The 23,478-nt window shown below is 33.6% G+C and overlaps 3 protein-coding genes across 3 annotated transcripts; 2 read left to right on the forward strand and 1 right to left on the reverse strand.

Annotated features, from left to right (window-relative positions):
- Nucleotides 1-319: 319 nt before the first annotated feature.
- On the forward strand, nt 320-12,640 carry ISA1 (isoamylase 1). The gene is made up of 18 exons (XM_047324302.2): nt 320-953; nt 1,306-1,488; nt 1,648-1,740; nt 1,819-1,971; nt 2,432-2,523; nt 3,184-3,325; nt 3,425-3,532; nt 4,342-4,427; nt 4,926-4,997; nt 5,083-5,209; nt 8,549-8,635; nt 9,452-9,544; nt 9,862-10,020; nt 10,522-10,605; nt 10,967-11,047; nt 11,127-11,209; nt 11,288-11,405; nt 12,061-12,640. The coding sequence occupies exons 1-18, from the start codon at nt 606-608 to the stop codon at nt 12,322-12,324; spliced, it is 2,373 nt and encodes a 790-aa protein (XP_047180258.1). The 5' UTR covers nt 320-605; the 3' UTR covers nt 12,325-12,640.
- A 2,337-nt stretch (nt 12,641-14,977) lies between these two features.
- LOC124846933 (DBH-like monooxygenase) lies at nt 14,978-16,588 on the forward strand. The gene is made up of 3 exons (XM_047324307.2): nt 14,978-15,260; nt 15,348-15,516; nt 16,039-16,588. Exons 1-3 carry the CDS (start codon nt 15,165-15,167, stop codon nt 16,395-16,397), a joined length of 624 nt encoding a protein of 207 aa, XP_047180263.1. The 5' UTR covers nt 14,978-15,164; the 3' UTR covers nt 16,398-16,588.
- Nucleotides 16,589-19,174: 2,586 nt separating this feature from the next.
- LOC124846930 (ethanolamine-phosphate cytidylyltransferase) lies at nt 19,175-23,245 on the reverse strand. The gene is made up of 10 exons (XM_047324304.2): nt 23,040-23,245; nt 22,106-22,531; nt 21,784-22,019; nt 21,392-21,543; nt 21,047-21,118; nt 20,901-20,968; nt 20,703-20,823; nt 20,364-20,423; nt 20,153-20,275; nt 19,175-19,684 (listed from the first exon to the last, which is right to left on the reverse strand). Exons 2-10 carry the CDS (start codon nt 22,462-22,464, stop codon nt 19,613-19,615), a joined length of 1,263 nt encoding a protein of 420 aa, XP_047180260.1. The 5' UTR covers nt 22,465-22,531; nt 23,040-23,245; the 3' UTR covers nt 19,175-19,612.
- Nucleotides 23,246-23,478: the final 233 nt, after the last annotated feature.

Below are 23,478 nucleotides of genomic sequence, written 5' to 3' on the forward strand. Positions count from 1 at the left end.
GTGGGCTTGAATTGCCTTCTAGTCAGGCCCAAGATTGAGTTTCGCTCTCCCTCCAAGTTTACCCGTTTTTTTAAATGCATTTAAAAATTACTCGTGTTACTTCGCAAAGGCTTCTTTTTTTGTTTTTTTCTTTCACACGCAACATTTCTTCCGACTTTTTCAAGGTGTGTGAACAAACTAAATCCTCCACGTAATATATTTATTTTCGTAACAGAATCTGTAATTCATTATTATATTTTATTTTTTAGGAAGGAGCCACTCACAAAATACTTTATAAGAACTACTTCACTTCGAACAAAAATCCAAACATAATTTCTGAAGCACTGACTGCAGTGGGAGTAAGAAACAAACGGTGGCAAAGAAAAGAGGGTGGTGGCGCCCACCAGAAAGCGCGAACAAACACGTCCTTTGTCTGAATTGAAAAGGTGTCGAATATGCATTCAAAGAGAATGTGCTGTATTCAAGAAATGATGATGATGATGAAGAAGCATGCTGATATTTCAATTCAACAATGTCCGTAGTATCCCTCTCCCTCACCAGTACTCATCACACTCCACATCTTTGAAAATCCTGCACCGCACCTGTTTGATCAACGATTCACTCCAATGAAGTGCTTCTCTTTGCCCTCACTCTCTGTTCCCACTCTCGCCGTCCTCCCTCAATGCGCTGTCACGGTTAGAGTTTCTCTCATCAACAGGTTTTCCCAATTGCATGAGAGCGATTCCGTTATTCGCTCGGTGGCGAAGACTCGCGCTGCTCGGAATGGCGGCGCTTTCGACACGGAAATCGCGGTGGTCGAAAAACCGCAACTGGAGAGTCTCTTTCAAGTTTCCAGTGGCTACCCTTCCCCCTTCGGTGCCACCGTTAGAGACGGTGGAGTCAATTTCGCCATTTACTCTCTCAATGCACTCTCCGCCACTCTCTGTTTGTTTACTCTCTCCGATTTTCAGAATGTGAGTCACTCCTCTCTCCGTCTCCCAATCTCCGAGAATGCGTTTAATAATCCAATTGTGTGTTTGGATTCACGTTCGGTACTCTAAAATCACTTTAAAATGTTTGCATGTTTTGTTTCACGTCCACAAAACGTTTCTAGGTCTCAACCTCAAGCAATTTAAGTGACAAATTTTATACTGAGTTGTAGTACTCTTAACTTGCTTTAGGATTATGAACATCCGTTCATTATCACTCCACTTTAAAATAACCAAATAAATTCTCCGAAGGATCATCCAAATACACAGTAAAACTTCTGAAAACTTAATTCGGTGGGAGTTGTGGTTGTTGACCGTTTGAGTTTATTTGTTGCAGAATCGAGTGACGGAGTCTGTTCCTCTTGATCCGTTGATAAATAAGACTGGAGGTGTTTGGCATGTTTTCCTCAAAGGAGATTTTAGTGACATGCTTTATGGATACCAATTTGATGGCAAGTTTTCTCCTCTGGAGGGGCATTACTATGACTCTTCTCGTATACTGTTGGACCCTTATGCAAAAGTTAGTGCCTCTGCAGTTTGCATCTTCTTGTTTTGATTATTTTGTTCAAATTGGAACGCTGGCGAAGAGTGGCGCAACAAAACTCCATCTATTTCTGGTTTTTTGTGATTTCTTTAGTTATTTGAGTGGACCCTAATCATATATTACTCATTTGTCTAGGCAGTTATAAGCAGAGGGGAATTTGGGGCTTTAGGGCCTAATGGTAACTGCTGGCCCCAGATGGCTGGCATGGTACCTTCTGATCATGATGAGGTGCTTTATTGTTTTAATGGTTTTTAGTTTTTACTGTAACTTTTTGAAAATTATGTGTCACTTGTGCAACTTGTTTAGTTTGATTGGGAAGGAGATTTGCCACTGAAGTATCCACAAAAGGATCTTGTAGTATATGAGATGCATGTGCGAGGGTTCACAAAGCATGAGTCGAGCAACACCAAGTTCCCCGGTACATATCTTGGTGTGGTGGAGAAGCTTGACCACTTGAAGGTGAAGTTTCTGATAATTGTTTAAGATAATTTGAAGAGTTCCTTGTGAAGCTTTATTATGTAAAACTAGTCCAGTATTCTTTTTATAAATTTTTTGTTCAATCTAATAGATTGTGCATTTCTGAACTAATGGTAATGAAATCCTCAACAGTATAAGGAAAGAATTGTGTCTTTATTTAAGAAATAGAGGTACTTTTTCAGCGAGATAACAAAATGCATGATTTTAAAGGAACTTGAATTGGACTCAGGGTCAGGGGTAGACTTTGGGTTGAGTCATACTTTCATCTAGGTTCATCACCCATACTATTCTCCATGCTGTTGAATCTACAATATATTTTTTTTCACGAACTTGGAGTTTTACAATGTGTTTTGCCTTTATATTGCGCTACTGGACAAAGCAGATATGAATATATAAAATGTTTTCTAATCCATATGAAACTTTGGTTTTATTTGTTTTGCAGGAACTTGGAGTAAATTGTCTTGAATTAATGCCATGTCATGAATTCAATGAGCTGGAGTACTCCAGTTACAATTCTGTACAAGGGGACTACAGGTAAGTGAGTTATTTTGTTCATGGAATACTTCTATTATGATTGACTTCAGGTTATATTGAAAGCTTCAAGTCAGCGTATAGTAAGGGTGATTATAATAATCGGTTATAAAAGAATAACTATCAGCATAATTAACTGGTTTTGACTTAACCAGTTAATTAAAAATGGGGATAAAATTAACTTATGACAAGTGAATATTAATTAAACATGAAGAAATATTAATCATAGATTTAGGTGTGAAGATGTACTAATATAAAAAATATTTTTTGAAACCCATTAGATACCTAGAACTGGCTATGGAGCTGGTTTAGGATATATACCTAGTTATTTAGCTAGTTATATAACCAGATTTTCATAACTGATTATAGTTTACTCATAATGACCACTTGTCATATTGGGTTTTGTACGGTTATGGTTAAGTTATTGAAATAACTTATCCATGAGAAGTCCTAACTTCTACTCATTCATTTTTGAGATAGCTTTTTTAACCCCTGATGTCTCACATATTGCAAAGTGGTATATCATAATTTGCTTTCCAACCTGATCATAGCTTATTTTGATTAATTCACGATCTCATTGGACAGTATTCTACATCACTGGCTCTAACAATTCGTTTTTTGACTTCTCTTAGAGTTTATCTTAATTATATCCATTTGTTGTAGGGTCAATTTTTGGGGCTATTCAACCGTCAATTTCTTTTCTCCAATGATCAGATACTCATCTGCTGGCATAAGAAATTGTGGCCGTGATGGGATTAATGAAATTAAATTCCTGATCAAAGAGGCACACAAACGAGGAATAGAGGTCACCAAAAATATATATGATATCATTTCATTCACTGGTTTCTGCTTCTTTTTTATTTTTAAATGAAATTATGTTTTCATTGCTATTTTACTGCTTCAGGTTATCATGGATGTTGTTTTCAATCATACAGCTGAAGGGAATGAGAATGGTCCCATTATTTCTTTCAGAGGTGTCGACAACAGTATCTATTACATGGTAGCACCCAAGGTGAGTTCAATATTTTTGCTCCCTGTTTCCACTTGTAAGTTGGGGTTAAGACTGAGTTTCTTTAACAGAACTGTCCTTGGATAACAAAACAGAAATGTAGTGTGGAAAATATGAGATAATTGCCAATTACAGGGAAAATTCCCTTAGTCAGTCAAAAGACTACTGTGAAATCCTCAAATACTTTCTATCATGCCATTCCATTCCTCCTCCTTTAGTGCTTCTCCTTATTTATTAGCACAATCCCTCTTTTACTCCTCTCATGCCACCTGTTCTTTCTGTTATTTTTCCTTTCTCTCCACAACCTGCTTTTTTCTTCCAGCTGCCGTCCTCTCTCATATACTCACAGGCCTTGATTGTCAGGCCTAACTCCTTGACTCTCTTGGCCTGATTTAACTGTCCCTTCCCCCCTTTTCCTTCTCCTGTTTACTGTAAATGGCCCATAAGTTAGAACTTTTCAAGCTTGGTAATAACTCAACTTTCCCATCCAGTTAGAAAAGGCTTTTGTTGTTGTTGGAAGAGGAAGAACTCAAATATTACACTAAAAGGTAGTATATTTATAAGAAGGGGATTCTTGGTAAAACTATTTCCAATTTTTTAATTACTAACAAATAAAACTCAAATTTTGTTTAAGGTCTGCGTCTTTACTTCTTAAGGATTGTAATTAATTTTGCAGATTAGGTTTTTGTAGCTCTATGAATAATTTCAAATCATTGTAATTTATTCTTGTGAGCTTTTGTTTCTTCTAATTCTAATTATATATTGCGGATAATATAAACTAGATTACTAGATATACTTTTATGAATTTTCAGGGGGAGTTCTATAATTATTCGGGATGTGGAAACACATTCAATTGCAGTCATCCAGTTGTACGACAATTTATAGTGGATTGCTTAAGGTATGATTACAATAAAATATGAAATATATTTCTCGTGGATTTTGTTTATAAATATATATATTAAAACACTTTCTGTATATTATATGTCCCAATTCTTTATTTAAATCGGATATTTATAGTCAAATTAATACAAGATTGTTGACTTTTTTGCTTATGGGCATTTACATGCTTGGCATAGGTGTACAATTACATGCATGCTTTATATCATAAATTTCAGATGTACAGGTGTGTGTGTGGGACTGTTCCTTAAAGCGTCAGAGAACATATGAAATTTAGATCCTAGATTAGGGATTAAGTTTCGAGTCTTCTGTCATACAACTAGCATTTCGCTTCCTATATAATTTACCTTAATGCCATACCTTTCACTCTTATAAAGTGCATGATGGTATATTCTTTCAGTTTACTACTGTCTGGTCAGATTTGTTTGAATTCTTATTTTACTTGGGCTTATTACAGTTGCTAATAGAAGAGTTTTACTATTTTTCTCTTGTGCAACAGATATTGGGTTACAGAAATGCACGTGGATGGTTTTCGCTTTGATCTTGCTTCTATTATGACCAGGAGTAGTAGGTAATATGAAGTGCATTGTTTCTAAAAAATTTATGTAGACTGGTAGATCATACTGTTCTTATTACCTCTCATTACTTGTTACCAGTCTCTGGGATGCAACTAATGTGTTTGGTGCTCCAATAGAAGGTGACTTTCTGACAACTGGAACCCCTCTAGGCAGTCCACCATTAATTGACTTGATCAGTAACGATCCTATACTTCGTGGAGTGAAGGTTTTCCAACTTAATTCTTTACAATCAATTGTGTACCTTTGTTTGTTATCAGTTTTTGGAAATACACTGTATCCTCAATTCCGTGCTTTCTAAATTAATTTTTGAAGTGTATCAAAGTAACATCTGAAATGAAGGAATCCTTTTTAACGTAATTTGCAAGAAATGAACAGATTTCACCAAAATGATTGTATGGACCCTGTTGGATTGGATATTAGGATTCTCTGTAAGCTATCTGGGATTGTACAAATCAACCTCTCTCTAGATATGGTTGGTCTGTCTAATTGTCTGTTTACATGACAGATAAAAGGGTTTAAAGAATAGAATTTAAGTTTTCTGCTGATATTTGAATGGGGGTTGATTTTGTTGTATGATTTGGGATTCACAACATGGAAATTTAGAGTGGATAGATTGCTTTGATTATTCTCGTATCTGCAAAGAGGCATGAATTCTGACATTTCTTGCTACAAGAAACTAATCAAAGGAAAGATAGGTGTTCCTTGCTGGTCATGACTATGATTCTTATGGTTACAGTGTGTGATTAATACAAATTGTTTTCAGTGAAACAATGAAAAATGACGTTTTTAAGGGGCAGTGGGCAACACAAGGATTAAGGGTCACTTAGAAGAAAAGAAGGGAAACAGCAGAATCATTATGTTTCTGCAAGAAATTCATTAAGTACCTCAAACACTTGGTAAGGAAATTGTTAAATTTTTAAACAATTTTATTTCAATAATTGCTTAAAGATTCCACTAATCTAAACAAATATATGTATACGGATGATTAAATAATTCAGAAAGATGGACTCGCCTTGGTCGTAGTAGCTATCTTGGTATGGTACACCTATTTACTTTGTAAAAGAAACTGAATGAGAGGGAATTTTGATTTTATTAACTTATGAAAGAGGAAGCTTACGACTGTAGCTATAGCTAACTGCTTATAGCATGAGAGATAGTTGTGGTGTAAGCAACTAAGTGCTTAATTACATTGATACAATAGATAGTAGTTAGAAATGCTAACAACTCTTACTATTTATATGCATTATTTACTTAGAGAATATAACTAATTACATTATCCCCTACCCTCAAACTCAAGGAGAATATTTGTTTAGTTGAAAAACTCTTCTAATTGGGTTTGCCTCTAAGATCTGACAAATGAGTTAAAGAAAGAGGTTTGATCAACACATCTGCACACTTATCCAGGGCTGGAATGTGATAGATGAAAAGCTGTTTGGCTATAATCTTTTCCAGCACAAAGAATATCAATCTCCATGTGTTTGGTGTGGCTATGAAACACTGAATTATGAGCAATAGGCACAACACTTTGATTGTCACCAAGAAGAACTGGGTTAGTGAAAGGAACTTGCAACTCTGTGGGCAGAGCAGAAATCCATGTTAGTTTAGTAGAAGTTTGGGCCAAACTTTTGTACTCAGCCTCGTACCGGAGGGAGCAATAATTCTTTGCTTGCAAGGCCACCAAGATATTAAATTGGGATCAAGATAGATGGCTGCTCCTGAAGTAAAGCATTTGACATCAACATGAAGCTCCCAATCAACATTACAAAAGGCTTTAAGTTACAAAGACTATGCGACAGATGAAAGTTGAAGATGTAGCCATGAGATGAAGTACCTAGTGATAGGCATCGAGGGAATGAGAGGAAATGGAATGTATATTATAGAAGAAATAAAAGGAGTTCGGTGGGCAGTTGTGTGAGAGGAATGAGACTTTCTAAGAAAGTCTTTATATGGTACGCAGGATTAGGGTGTAGAGTAGTTTTAGTATTTTTTGAGAGTGTTGACAAGGAATCACCCTGGGAGAAAGGAAACATATTTTTGCCTTTGTAAATAGATATTGTTGTGTCACTCCTTGCTCTCCGTGGGAGTAATATCACAAGGAACATTCAATATACTTTGTATATGTTCTTGTCTTTTTACCTTTTCAAATGTGGAACGTAACAGTTTGGTGAGAGATGGGCCAGTGATAAAGAAAAAGTGAATGTGGAAGCGAGGATGGATTTGGCTATTATAAATGATAAGCTGCAAGACATCTAAGAGATCAAAGAAATGCTGCATGAATTCAAGCAAAATGAAAATTTTTTTGAAGGAGGTGAAAACTCAATGAACAGAGCGAGCCCACAATGGCAGATCCGATGAGGAAGAAGAAGACTGGCAGAGTCCTTGGATCAAAAGGGTGGAATTACACACATTTGAGGGGAGTGATCCTTTATAATGGATAGCAAGAGCGGAGAAATTCTTTCAGCTTCAGAATGGCACCACAAGAGAAAAGTTATGTGTGACTTTCATAAGCATGGAATGGAATGCAAGCCATTGGTTCAAATTTTGGAGACAAAAATCCAAGAACCCATTTTGGGAGTAGCTGACGACTGTGTTTATTGCATTGATACAAGAGATAGTTGTTGGTAATAACTAACAACTTAACTATTTAACTACAATATTTACATACAAAATATAACTAAGTGATCTCTTATATAGGTTTGTTTATGACTCATTAGTATCGAATTTCCCCTATGTATCTCCATTGGAAAATATTAATAGTGTATCAAAATCATTGGCTCATCTTCGTAACTGACTCAAACGAATACAATATGGAGTAGGTAAAGAATTATGGATTTATGGATTTCTTGTATAAAAAATCTTCCTGACTTGAGAGGAAGTGTACTAATGTGGAAGAGATTCACAATTGAGGGCGAGATTGTTGAAGGAAAATGTGGGTTAAAAGTATCACATTAGATAAAAATGAGTGAGAAGAGCAACATATAACGAGAAAAACCTGCAAACCTATTATTTTAAGGTTTTTGGTTGAATGTGGTGTCATCTTATATAGGTTTGCTCATGGTTCATTGGTATCAAATCCCCCCAATATATCCCTTTTGAAAGATCTCAACGCCAAGTACATATTCTAACGCTTAACCTTTAGAACTTGTATCACAAGTGAAAGTCCATTGATTTAAATAGACAAATTTACTGATTGGGTAATTTAAAAGGAGATGGCTAAACTGGTCATAGATATTTAGGTGATTGAGCGTTATTTTTTTGCAATAGGTGCTCATTGTTGGTCCTTATTACCTTATCTCACTTTTGAATTAGAATATTCACAGGTTAAGGACAGCCTTTTAAAGTAGTGTTTCCTTCTATGTACCATTTACTGTCTTGTTGCCTCACCTCGTCTATATTGAGTGCATAGCACAATTCGTTGGACTTGGTCATGCTTTAGTATTTTGTTGGTCATTGTAATCATCGTTATCGGTTTTATAGATTAGTTTTTCACTCATTTGGAAGCAGTTAGCTAACATTTCAAGTTACTTAATTTCTTCTTGTATAGCTTATAGCTGAAGCTTGGGATGCTGGAGGCCTCTACCAAGTTGGCACTTTCCCTCACTGGGGTATTTGGTCAGAATGGAACGGGAAGGTTAGTGCAAATGTAACTGTTGGATTCATAACCCTGTTATTTTGCTGTAACAAAAGCATGTAGAAGCACATCTTGAAGTAGAACTATCTTTTGGAAAAAGAGAACTTGATAACAAGAGACACAAAGATCATAACTGCATCAATTCTATTGCATTATGTCATATGCATCCTGTAGCCTATTTAAATGAAACTGCAAGAATAATTGCATCAGGTTTCATTTTTATTGAAAATAACCTGGTTTTAAATTATATGATCTTGTCAACTGAAATGCAGTTAAACTTTGTATGTAATTTATATCTTTCTTCAATATTTCTTTCTGGAGTTTGAATTTATGACAGGATATGCTGTACAATGAGTGGATCACTGTAAATCACACGAAAGTGTCATGGCTTTTCAAATGTTCAATCTTGAATAAAATGTTGGATTATGAATTTGGCACAAAACTGGTCAATTATTTTTTATGACTAATGTACAATGAATTCTCTTCTTTTCCAGACCAGTCTGCAATAATTGATAATTATCAGTTGTATGGAATTGCCTATCTATGCATTTAATGAGTTTTTTTTTCATTTCCTTGATACAAGCTAAAACTTTGAGAATTTAACCAAAATATATGGACTGTTTTTACCTTTAACCGAATGCTTTCACCCTTGTACAAGCTCTTCTGCCGCCACCTGCCCCTCCTCCCCATCCCAATGTTAGTTCTTTGCTTTCCATGTATGTCTCTTTACCAATATGGTCATGATCCACAAATTGTAAATTATATAGTGTTCTTGTGGTTGGGTGTATGAGTTATGAACTATCTATTGTTTTGCAGTATAGAGACACCGTGCGCCAGTTTATCAAGGGTACGGATGGCTTTGCTGGAGCATTTGCTGAATGTCTTTGTGGGAGTCCTAATTTATATCAGGTTTATTTGGTGTCTCATACTATATCAATAGTTTCTTTTGTATATAAACTCTCACATATACTCTTACTATTGTGATAATTATTATTGATTTATTGACAGTGATTATTGCTTCAATGGGTCTGTTTTTATTTTCCTACTTTGTACAGTAAATATCCTGTTTGGCTGTTCAGATTTGCTTGATATATATTTTATTATCACTCATGACATTGGTATTTATTTCAGCTAAATTTTGTGTCTTTAGCTCTGTTGCTGTCTTCTTTTCTTGTACTTTCTTCTTTCTTGTAGTGGACATTACATTACCTGTATCTTTGGTCCAGGGAGGAGGAAGAAAACCATGGAATAGTATTAACTTTGTATGTGCACATGATGGGTTCACGCTGGCTGATTTGGTGACCTATAACAACAAGCATAATTTGTCAAATGGGGAGGACAATAATGATGGAGAAAATCATAATAATAGCTGGAACTGTGGACAGGTAATGTTTAGAAACCTGTTTCAGAGTTGCATTTAAAGTGATTTTCTTTTACTTTTCCTTCCACTGAATGCTGTTACTTCATCTCAAGATTTTTTAAGCAATCTGAATACCATTAATATTTCAATGTTCATGGCAAGATTTAAAGCCCAATACTTTAGCAGTTAGGAAATGGACATACTAGATTTATGTAGATAAGTTGTAATGTGTAGGTAAAAATTGTTCACAAAAAATGAATAAAGAGGATCCATGGGAGTAATATAATCTTTCTTTTATTGGAAGTCACAGATTTCATGCACACTGAGACAAACTTGTCCAGTGTGCTCCCATCATTCGAAACTTTGCTTAGAATCCTTCTCGAAAGTTTTTCTTGGTTCTTCTTTGGATCCGCAATATAGAGGCAAAACACATAATGTAAAACCTTAAAGTATTAGAATATTTATGGAAAGTTACATGACATGACCTTTGTATTAAATGTTAATTTCATTTTTGTAACTAATGTAGGAGGGGGAGTTTGTGAGTCCCTTGGTGAAGAAATTGAGGAAGCGACAAATGCGGAATTTTTTTCTCACTCTCATGGTTTCCCAGGTAAGGCCCAATTAAAATATTAGTTCCTTTTCAAATGTGTTTGGACTGAAAGGATTTCTGTGTTGCGTGTCAATTAATAATAACTTTTGCTTTGTGCATCTCTGTAATGTGGAAGCACATATAAAGATTCATTTAAGGGGTACAATAAAGTATTGTTTGCTACGACAATAATTGCAGAATGTGGTCATTAGTTGGATTTTAAGTGTAATATGACTTTTATAATGCAGATGGACAAACAGTTAAAATGTAAAATTACTGTAGTTTAATGTTGTTGGCTTTTTAAATTGATCAAATTATTCTTTATTTATATAGATGTTAGCAGCACGAATTCTGCTGACTGACTTTCAGTTTATCTTATCAGGGAGTTCCAATGATATATATGGGCGATGAATATGGACACACAAAAGGGGGAAACAACAATACCTATTGTCATGATAATTATGTGATCCTCTTGTCTACTTAAAATTTTCAATGCATACCCCACCATATTTTCAATTCTATTGATTTCAACCTTTTTGCAGCTTAATTACTTCCAATGGGACAAAAAGGAAGAATCCTCGTCAGACTTCTTCAGATTTTGTTGCCTTGTGACTAAGTTCCGCCAGTAAGTACTTCTTCAGTTTAATTGTTTTGTCGTTGGACTTTTGCTTTTTTATCATATTCCAATGTTATAATCCTGCAGGGAATGTGAATCTATGGGCTTAGATGACTTCCCAACATCAGCGAGGCTGCAGTGGCATGGTCATTTTCCTGGAATGCCAGACTGGTCCGAAACTAGCCGTTTTGTGGCTTTTACCATGGTAAGATAATTTTGTTGGCCATATTGCTGTTTATAAGAATTGTTACCGGTGAAAGACAGCAAGAATCAAATCTTGGGATCTATTTCTTTTAACCTGGCCTGAAAATGTGGAATTTGGACGCATTTCCAGTAACTAAACCTTAAGTCTGAGTTGAAATCGACCAGAGAAACTCAGCATCTGGCAATGGCAGTATGTGCCTGCCTAGCTAGGTTGAGGAATGATCAATATGGTGCTTCTGTCTTAAGGACAAAGAATCTACGGTTAGCAGTCTCCTCTGGACATTAAGATTGGCTGGCAGAACAAATGTAGCGAGTTGAATTTGAACTCCTGTTATGATTGTTTGCTACATCTCTGGTTACTATTTGAACACGTGAAGAAAAATTTACTCTTAGCCCCAAATTTTATTTTGAAGTGCCAAATAATCGAACATATATATTGGCACATGGTATAAACTATAGGCTGAACTGCTCCAGGACTTAAACCAATACCCGCTCATTCAAAGCTGTCAATGTCATGCTCAGATTAGCATCATGGACTTTTTGATCTGTTTTTTCATTTACTAGTAATTGTCTTAGATAGAATGTTAAATCCTATACGTATTATTGGATACTCCATAAATGACTAATACCCTTATTTGGCATGAACTTGAATACAGGTAGACTCAGTGAAGGGAGAAATTTACGTTGCTTTCAATACGAGTCATTTACCTTTCACAATTACATTGCCAGATCGTCCTGGATACAGATGGGAACCTCTTGTAGATACCAGCAAGGCTGCGCCATATGATTTCCTCACCCCTGACCTTCCTGGAAGAGAAATTGCTATACAACAGTATGCTCAGTTTCTGGACGCCAATATGTATCCCATGCTTAGTTATTCGTCCGTGATTCTCTTGCGCTCTCCAGATCAAAATGCGTAGCTTGGAGAATCCTGTTTTCTTGTTATTATTAGTTTTTTTATATATTTCTCTTCCTAGTATAACCATTAAGGAAATCTTTTGGTCGGTAAATAAAGAATAAAAAATGCATCGAAAATTTTCTTCAGTTTACATAGGAAAGGAAACAATAAGGAGAAGAAAAAGCTGTTAGTCATGTAATTAGACGATGATGGAAAAGTGGATAAGTTGTATTGGTGCAATATATTTTAGCGAGCTTGTTCCACGCTTTTATAAAGCCTTTCATCCAGTGACTTCGTATTTTGTGTGTGGAGTGAGCAAACAAAGGAGCACTTGAAGGTGTGAACCTGAGCACCTTCAGGTAAGCCAGCTATGGCATCTATGTCCACTCTACCTTCTGGCTACCAAGTGCCCAAAATGTAAAAGGCATGTCATTGGCCCCTTCTTTTTTGTTAGTAGCCCTTTTAATCTCTAATACGAATACACGCAATATATGTGCCCAAGATCTCCATTAACTCTTCTAATATGTAACTTCTGAAGCATGAGTTGCATATTATTTCTAAATTTCAGGCAGGCAAAGCCATATCAACACAGGGTAACGATTGACAATTGTCACTTTTATGAGAAGGCTGGGATAATGTTATCAAGAGATTATTTCACCCATGCTCCATTTTGTTCCTCTGAAATCAACTCTTTTCCCCTTTCTCATTTGCTCCCACGTTTTAAAAGAAAAAAAATGCTTTTATTTGACTGTCATTTTAAAATTCCTATACAGCTTTATGACTTTGTCAATCGTACACGTCTGATCTGCAATCCGTTCGTTACTTACGAGTACTTATTTAAAAAATATTTGCGTATATTTTAAATTCGACGAATAATAGAAAAAAAAAATTTTATACATTTTTAAAATAAAATTATAAAATATATATAATATAATATAAAATAATTAATTTTAATTAAATTTAACTTAATAAAATATAAATTAATTTTATTTTTAATTAAATTTAATTTTAAAAAATAAAAATTAATATTTTTTATTATTTTTTTGGATAGTGAATATCATAAGACGGATAGTTTAATACCAGACTATTTATTATTCACAAGTAATAAATATTTGTAGATAATTATCTACGTACAATATATTCGTATCCGTTTTGCCATTGTATATGCTAAAAGAAGACTGTTCACCAACACAATTAATATAAAAGATGGATGATATATTCAGATATTACAGATAAATTTGACACTAAACAAAAATATCATGGTTCTTATATTACTGTTTTGTTTTATGTTGATAAAATAATAAATTTAATGGGTTCAACATTGTATGCAAGACATCGTGTTTTTTTTATATTCAGACTTGTAGCATGGAAAAGTACAAAATAAAAATATGGACAGTATTAAAAATTATGAAAAAAGAAATTCAATGATAAGGTATTTTACCTAAGGAGTTCAGTCTATTTGAATTTTTTTTATTGACAATGGTGAGTTGTCCAAGAAATTTGAAGTTTGAAAAGGTTGAAAGCATATTAAAGTGATTCAAGACATTAGATACAGCAACTAGAAAAAAATTCACTAGTCATGAATGTGTTATTTGATAATTATCAATAGCATGGAATTACCTAATGCATACTAGAAAAGGAAGTGGTGTCTGTTTTGATGATGGCCATTTAAATTGGAGAAGTGTTATCAAGCATATTTTGCTATATTTTTTTCTTTACCAAAATTTGTTTAAAGTTGTAAAATCATGAATGTGGACTACACTTAAATTTATAATTTATTTAATTCTTTTAATCGATTATAGTAAAATTTTAGAAAAACACATTTACTGACATTTCTTTTACTAACAAAGTCGTATCGTATCATGAGGTTATTCAAGTTCTATGCCAAAATGACACCACCCATATTAGTTATTATCCTTTTTAAATTCAGCAAAAATAATGTTATCATCTTTTTTTTTCCTCTTCAACCAATGTAAACATTTTGTTAACGTCTCTTATCAATCTAATATGTACGATGGAAGATTCAATAAGAAAAAATACGTGATATTCTGTTCAAGAAACTTAAATAATATGTATTTTTAAAAAAAAATAGATAAATACAATTGTTATTTTTTCAAAAAAAAAGTACTCCTTTTAAATTAATTCGTTAAATCACTGATATATTTTATAAATAGACAATCGAGATCAAAGTAAAATGAAAAACTTTTATAAGGGTATATAACGTGACAGCAAGAATAAATATATTAGAACACTGATTCAGTTGTTAAATTTTAATGAAAGACTTAAAATAAAACATTTTAAAAAATAAATTAAAATCTCGTTTATTTATCAAATATCTAGAATTGTACTAGAAATATCTTTTAAAAATAATTACCACGTACTAAAATAATTTAGTTATCATATTATTTTTAAAAGATTCTCACTCATCAATAAAGTAATAATTATACAGTTAAGACGGTGATGAGTTGTTTAAGAAACAAGATAATTAGTATATTTTCAAAATTTGTTTTTTATTCTTTAAATATTTAATAATTTAAATTTAAAAAAATATTTTATTTGAAATAATCATTAATTCAATTGTTATTTATCCTTTATCTAACACGAGAAAAGAAAAGGATATAAAATTAAGAAGGATTGTGACACGTGGGTTGAGAAGTGGTGTCAGGTTTGGAGGGTTTGGGAATGTAAAGGTAAACACTGAAGAATTCCAGAAAAATCTAGACCCCACTCGATAAATACTACTCCCTCCGTTCTTCGCCAACCATAACACAGCATACCCAAAATCTCCACTACCTCACGCGATCATCTTTCGTCGCTCATTCCACTCGTTGATTCGATTCGATTCCTTAGCTTCACATCTCCATGGCGCTATACAGATTTTTGAAGAGGAAAGGATGTGTTGATGAAGTTAACGACGATTTCCCTCTCTCTTCTCCCGCTACCAAGATTCGCCGTCTCGTAAGTGCTTCCGCTTTCAATTCTTCACTATCTGCAACTAACCTATCTTTTTTTTTTTACTAATCGATTTCGTTTGCACCGTCTCAGGATGCCGAGTTGCCGCCAATTGTGGAAGAAGAGGAACCGTTACCGTCGCCGTCCCCGTCACCGTCACCTAACGATGAGAGAGCTCTCGTCCTTTTCAAACCTCTTGCTCATTCCCCTTCCTCTTTCTCATTCACCGTCGATTCTAACCTTATCAATGAAATTACGAACAGTAAGTGTTTTCTTCCGTTGATTTAATTCGATAAAATGTGTTTTAGGTTTTTCAGCTCTCAATTAAAACTCCTCTAAACTCCTATATTTAATAATAATGGTTTTAGTGTTCGCAATATTATAATAGATGATTTTCGTCCTCTTTATGATACTTAGGATGCTAGAATAAGAGACGAAGTTCATCCATTATGACTAATACGTAAATCCTTTTAGCCGGAAGTTATCGAATTCAGTTTTCTTTCTTGCTGTTGTCGTTTAATAGGAATTGAATGAAAATTTGATTTAACTGCATCGTCAGCTAGAATTAAGTGCATGGAAGATCCTGACCTAATTTCTTATGTGGGAGGCACATGAATATCTAGAATAGTAACGTTTTTAAAATGTAAAGACTAAAACTCACGTCTACCGGAAATTAAGGATGTCAAACCTAAAACACGATTTTCTTAATTTATTTTTTTCATCTTATTTTATAGTGTTCTTAATTGAGATAGCATCATTCTAATTGATAAATTTATTTTTGCAGATCAATTCATGTTGTCCAAACAGGGTGATGACATTGTGACAGGGTTACAATCACGTGAGAAGAGTAATGATGAATTGGCTCTCGTGCCTTGGGTACCTACTTCTTACCAGTTCTTTGATGTTCATGATATTGACGACTCAAACACTGAGTTGATGGAAGCTGATGAAATGGAAGAAGGTGGTGGTTCTATGATGATGGATATTGAACAAGAAGGTGACATTGATAGTGACCCTAAAACTTGCACACCGAGCATTCACTTCCCAACAGCACACTCTGGAATAACAGAGGGATTCCAGCAACACTGCTTGTTGCCTCAGCTTCCTCACCACACCTCAACACCCATCTCTTGGACCCGCTGAGATTTGTTTGTTACCTCTGCCACTTATTAAGCAACTTTTTCCCGTATTTAGGACAAGGGTTTGTAGACTAGCCTGAACCCGTTAGTTATAGTTTTCTTTTGCGCTATGGGAATCTCTCGCATCTTGTGCAACTGGCTATGGAAGTGTCACCAACAAAGGAAAATGAATGTGTATAATGTTTTTTGTCGCCATCTATGAATTGCTTTTCATTTTTCAAAATTCGTATTACTGACTAAGGGATGATCATAAGTGATGATCATAAGTGTGTAAACTGTAAACCACTAGATCGATGATGAAATGACTATGACTTCCAATAAACAAGTTGTGTAATGTAGGGTTTGAAAAAAAAAACTGAGTATCTTTTTATATCCAGACATATTGACCGTTGAGATTTTAAATAACTGAAGCTGTAATTTTAAGATTTAAATTTCTGAAACTAGAATGTGATTAAAAATGACTATTTCAATTATTTTAATCTCCTAAATTTGTAATATTTTAACTTTTCATTTGACAATTTACTACACTGGCTCTAAGATATTAACTTTTGCATAAGTATATTGTAATTTGTAATTTTAAATAAAATAGTATTTTCAATATTTTATTATTTAGTTTACTTTTAATTTATTAATGATGTGAGTATTTAAAAATTTGTTTCTTTTCTATAATATTTTTAATTTTATCATCATTATTATTATAATAATATTATGTTATTACATTATTATTAAATTTTATTATTTATTAAAATATATTATTATATTATTAAGAACAGACAAATTTTTAAAAAATACTGTAAGTCGAAAAAAATCACAAAAATATTCAAGTTAAATTTTAACAAATGAATAAAATTGTTATTCATTTGATGAGAAACCGAAAGAAAAATTATAAGGAAAAGATGAGCTGAGAAAAATGGGAGAAAAAGAAAAAGTAAGAAAGGTAAGTTATTGAGGCTTTTTAATGACCAGAGAGAAGACATTCATAAGGGTAAGATGAGTGTGTGGGAGGAGTATGTTAATTTAAAAAATAGAAACATGTGTCATTTATTAGCTCAATCACGTGTTATTTATTGGTTCAATCATATCAAACACAAATGCATCTTTCTTTCTCTCTGAAGTAAGTTTATTTTTGTTTTCATTTTGAATTTTTTTTTAAGAAGTGTTGTGGTTGTGAACTGTGTAAAAAATTGCTTTTTGTGTTTTATTGATTTGTACTATTTATAAATAAATAGCAAAATAATATATATATATATATATATATATATATAAAAGAAATATAATTATTATGGGTATATAAGTATAATAATAATAATTGAAAGTTAAATGTAAATTGTAAGTATTACACACAAAATAAAAGCGGGAGAGAAAACCACTGTTGCAGTTTATTATTATTATTGCAAGTTTATTGTAGTATCATTATCATGGTTATTATTATCAGCATTATAACTTATTACTGTTCGATCTTTTTTATTATTGTGTCATTCACCAATATCAAATAATCTTTTCTTTGTTTTATTGAATTATTATTTTATTATATATATAGAGAGATCTTTATTGATAGATTATATAAAGACTAATTATCCTAATATTTTTTTTATCTTATTATATCTATCGAAATCTTTAATGTGTTTACTACCATTAGAATTAGTTGTGATTGTTATTGTTTTTATCACTGTTATTCTCTTTTTATTATCATTTGGCCACCGCTGTCGTTATTATTGACAATATGGTTATCATTATTATTCTTTCTGGAGAATTTTAATTAGAAATATCCCTGAAAAGCTGGTTAATGAGTTCATATATATATATATATATATATATATATATATATATATATATATATATATATATATATATATATATATATATATATATATATATTTGTTAACTTCTTTTATGTATATTCCTTCCACTGAAATCTTTTAGTACTAAAAAAAATTAATACAGATGTCGCTACTGTCACTCTTCGTTGTCACCTATCATTAGTAACTAATTGTGTTATTAGAGGGAATTAGATTGGTTATTTGTGTACAAATATACATTGCATGAATAAGGAAATTATATTTCTTTTATTTCTTATTTTTTTATGGTAAGGTCTTCCTTTTCTAATCTAATCTAAGTGCATTAATTAAGCCACTCCATTAGTTTCATCACTACTTTATTTTGTTCCTATTTAAGTTAATTTTTTGTATCAATTTTTTCTTTGTGCATAATTTAGAGCTATGAACTGTGTAAAAATACGATTTTGAACCATAATTTCAGTTTAAAGTTAATTTTTATATTCAATTTTTTTTCATAATTTAGACGTATGAACTAACTTTAACTGTGTAAAAATAGATTTTGAACTAGAATTTCTGTTCTAGTTACTCAATTTAGTTTTTTTATGCCAAATATCTAGTTAACTGGTGACTATTAAATTATGGATCAAACTCACAATAAATAGCAACTTCAAAGACTAAATTGACTTAATTAATTATATTAATTGTTAAGGGTTTATATAACCTATTGTAGTTTCCACACAAAAAACTATTTTAATAGTCTTCCTTAAATTAATAACAACCACCACAATTTGAATTGCTTATATAATTCATAAAATAAAATCGACCAATACTTATTCCATTATATAATAAATGCCATTTTAGTAAACAAAAACTATTGCCATTTTACAATAAGAAAATACTCACTCAAATATTTCTCTAAACTTTAGGAGAATTTATCAGTCCCCTTAATTATTGTAACCTTAAACCAATATGAACAGGTATTCCCCTAAGAACGGTGCAGATGTAAAAAAAAAGAAGCTGCTATCATTTTCTTTTATTGGCTGTCATAACGGAATAGGTTTTTCCACAACCAAATCAAATGATTCTGCAGAGTAGAAATAAATAAAGGAAAGACAGTGATACGTATAACCTCTGACAGTGACAATATACTATCAGAGTAAGGAATCCTCCAATTGGGGTACACTAAACACCAACCACAGAAAAACCAAATGGCATAAAACTTGTGAACAAACCACATGGATGCCTTTCAGATGGAAAAAAATTCAAAACAAAACGGCAGGGCATTAAAGTACATCGCTATTCCTGAGTTATGGCCTACAAACCCTGCACTATTTCTCCTTCACAAACTGTGTATGGATTCATGCTGTATGTAGCATTTTTGTGACAGGGCCAAGCTTAAAGAGCAGTACCAAATTAATGTCCAACATCATTTCTGTACACTCTAGTCTCCGGAGACAAATTTTTTCTCTTCATAGTATCTTTGCTCACTCCTAGTTTTCTTAGCATTGCGTTTCTGCATTAAACAAGAAATCAAACCACATAACAATGTCATCTTAAAGGATCAAACATCTATCGTAATTTTGAAAGCAAAAGCAAAAGGGGTGAACTTCTTTAGTCCAAAAATAGGAACTGATAAAATCATGAGCCTGTTGATGCAAAACCCACTACAATTTGATCTCAACACACTCATTTTTCAGTTTCAAATGCTTCAGTGGTATGTGCATGATTCTTGGCTTTTTCACGTCAGACCCCACCAACTGGAGTACAATTCAGGAATGTGAAATAGTTTTTTAATGAAGTTTTACTTTGAGAGGTGAAACTGTGCATTTGTGAAGAATTATAAAATTAACAGCACCTTTGATAAACTCTATATTGGCCTAATACACTCGAATAACAGATTAACTATACCAATTAAGATTTGAAGGTTAGTCAAATCTTGAGAAGCAAAAATGGAAATAAAAAATCGTATTGAAGAGATTACCACGTAAGCTTCATGATTGGCCATTATCCTTTGGGCTACAGTGGCAGTAGTAATATCTTTTGGGCTTTCGAGTAAACGGAATATTCCCATGCTCTTGGGGACCTCATATGGATCTAGCTCACACTGCATATTAAAACTTGTTCAGAAATATGTGAAAATAGGAAAATGATATCGTATACCAAGTGAACTGAAAAACTAAAGGTGCACTTACATTTAATGACTTCTCAGCAACAGTACCATGCACAACTAGTGAGATATTAAAAGTGGTGATCTGTTTGATTCCAAAATAAACATTATCATCATAATGAAAATATCCAATGAATTCAAATTATGTGCAACAACTCTTCAGATGCAGCGATGGATGTGTCAAAAGAAAATAGACCTCATTGTAATGAAAATATCCAGTCGGTTCAAATTACCAAAACAAAATTGTATTTACAAAATTTATGTTTTTAAAAGAATAGTGGGGAGGTGAAGTTTGACGAAACATTTTAAAAAAATGGTAAAACTACTTTAACGAAATCCAGAAAATGTAGAATCAGAGACTTACCATGTCCTTTGTAATTTCCCAAGGTGAACCAATAATAACTTCATCAACATAACGAGAAGCTAACACACTAAGGCTACGCTCATGCAGATGCATGATTGGATAGTGATTTCCTCTATGCTCACTGCAGAAAATTTGTTAGTTTCTTATCTGTCGTTAACACCAACTGGATAATACTCATATTCAATAGTAAATATATACCTCACGGTCTCATCTGAGTGGATTCCAACTAGAAGAAAATCTCCAAGCTCCCTAGCCTTCTTAAGTATCTGAAAGAACTCAGAAAAATAAATAAGACAACAAATAAATAAAATGGCATGCGCTTTGATTTCAATATTTATCTGTACCTCAACATGGCCTGCGTGAAAGAGATCAAAAGCCCCGTCAATGTATACAATACGTGCATTTGGTCCAGGACCCTACAATAAGATGGAGTGACGATGAATTATCACAAACAAAAATTCCACAAACTGTAACAAAAAAGACAAATTGCCTCCAATGTGAACCTTTTAAGTGTAACATAAATTTTAGTCATTTTTGTTGTATTAAGTAAATCCATATAAATCTTGGTATTGTTTTAGGGTAGCTCTCAAAGAAACAGCAAGAATATTTTCAACTAAAAAATCACCACAGAAAATTGTGAACCGAGTGTGTTCTTTGAAAGAACAGGCAACACAAGCAAACACAAATACCTTGCCATTTGAAAACTGGACAATACGTCGGGAAGTTGGTAGAAATTGAGCTATGTGGGAAGCCTGTGATGGGTTTTCTTCTTGAGGTTTTACCTCACTGCCATTATGATCTTCACAACTTTTTTTATTTCTTAAAGAAGACAGTATTCTCCCTGTATAAAGCATTGTTAAATCAAACACATTATAAGCTTAATGATTCACAATAGTCGTTGAAGCATAAAAAAACATTTATATCAAGCCCCAATATTAGCGAACTCGGGTAATATTTTTCATCTAAAGAACCACAACTTCATACAAACGTATCACACCAGATTTTTCCTGCAAGCTTATTTACCCCTCAGCAGATGATGTCGTGTCAGGATCCTGATATGATATGAATAGAAGCTTAGTACCTACGATATCTGTACTGGAAACTCCTTCAGTACGCTTAATTTGCTTGTAACGACCAGCTTTCTTTGCTGCAGCATATGCATCTGTTCCGTCTGGAAGCAGGCACGGATCATCACCGTGTATGACATAGTCAATTTTGTATTCATGAAAGAGACGATCCAAGAATTTCTCAGTAATTGCATAAGGAGCATCGGTTATGACCTCATCCACCCATTTCAATCCACTGACAAGGGCCAGCCTACAAGATAATCCATAACTCGGTTTTCAGAATCACCGACACAAGACTTTAGAATTGAAAAGACCATACAAAATCAAAATTTATACCTTTCTGACATAGACAAAACGGGTGGTCCTTTATTGGCCACGATCTCCTCATCACTCACGAGACCCACAACCAATTCATCTCCAAGAGCCTTTGCTTGTCTGAGAGCATTGGCATGGCCATAATGCATCAGATCAAAACATCCATCCATGTAAACCCGAATGCGCCTCTTCCCAGATTTCTTCTTGTGGAAAATCCCCAAATTAGACCAAGAACATGGCAGTGACAAATAAGGAACACCAATCCCACCAAAGTAGCTGGTTGACAACCCCAGCAAGGCTGCTGTAACCATTAGACCCCCAAACACGCGCGGGTAGTAGTTTACCCCCTCCCAAATCCAACTGTTGTGTTCGTAATCCATGCCCTTTTTATTTACTTCTTTTTTTTTTCTCAGAAATTAGTTATTACATATAAGAGGAGGCACAGACCTGCAAGCAACCATCGTGTCAAAAACAGAATCAAATCCGTTTTATTCTCACAAGTACAATTCCCACAAACATTGCTAGTAAAACTCAACGGAGAAAATAATGCTTCAAAAATGCAAAGAAAAAAGTTCAATTGCCACCCCCAACCAAATGAAACAACCATTTGCATGCAAAATCCTTACGGAAAACAAGAAAATTAAGAATCGGGGCATTCACACATCCCTGATCTAGCTTACAGCAACACCAAAAATGCAGCTTTACCGAAATGAAATTAAGAGTTAGAACGAATCTTCGGTAGCGTACGCAGATGCAAAAAAAAAAAAGTCCAAACTCAGAAATAACGAGAACCAACCAGAGATCCTGAATAAAAAAAGAGAATTGAGGAGTAACAAAGTGCGAAAACGAAGATATGGTAAGAAGAAAAAAACGAGTTTGACGAGATGCAATGGCCGAAAGCAAAAAAAAAATAATAGATAGACGGAAGAAACAGAAGAAAAGATCGAATCAGAACCTTTTTTTTGGTTGCTTTTTCCGTTGCCTTTGTGTCTGTGTCTCCTCGCTCTTTCTCTCTCTCTCCTCCTCTGATTCGTATGGAGGAAAGCTGGTGGTAGTTTTTTGGTTTGCAACACAACTTTGTCTGAAACAAAATAGGCTTCCCTTTTTCTAAACACAGACCAAATTGCAGAAATATAAATATATCGCAATCTTAGCGGTCAATTATATAGGCCAATGACTCTTTTACTCCTCCAACTTATGCTATTCTCTTTTCTTCCTTCATTCTTCTAGAAAGATAATTCATTTTATTTCCTATCATTCAAAAGTAATTAGAAATTAAATATCACCAATATCTGATTTAAGCATTAGTCCCACCTCGGATGGACCCCTCCTCTCATATGTGGCTGTGCCTCAATTCTAGACTCTTAGGAGACATTTTAGGGCAATATTAATTG

This window comes from Vigna umbellata, chromosome 1, assembly GCF_029865625.1.
Source record: "Vigna umbellata cultivar VRB3 chromosome 1, Vumbellata_1.0, whole genome shotgun sequence".
NCBI lineage: Eukaryota > Viridiplantae > Streptophyta > Magnoliopsida > Fabales > Fabaceae > Vigna > Vigna umbellata.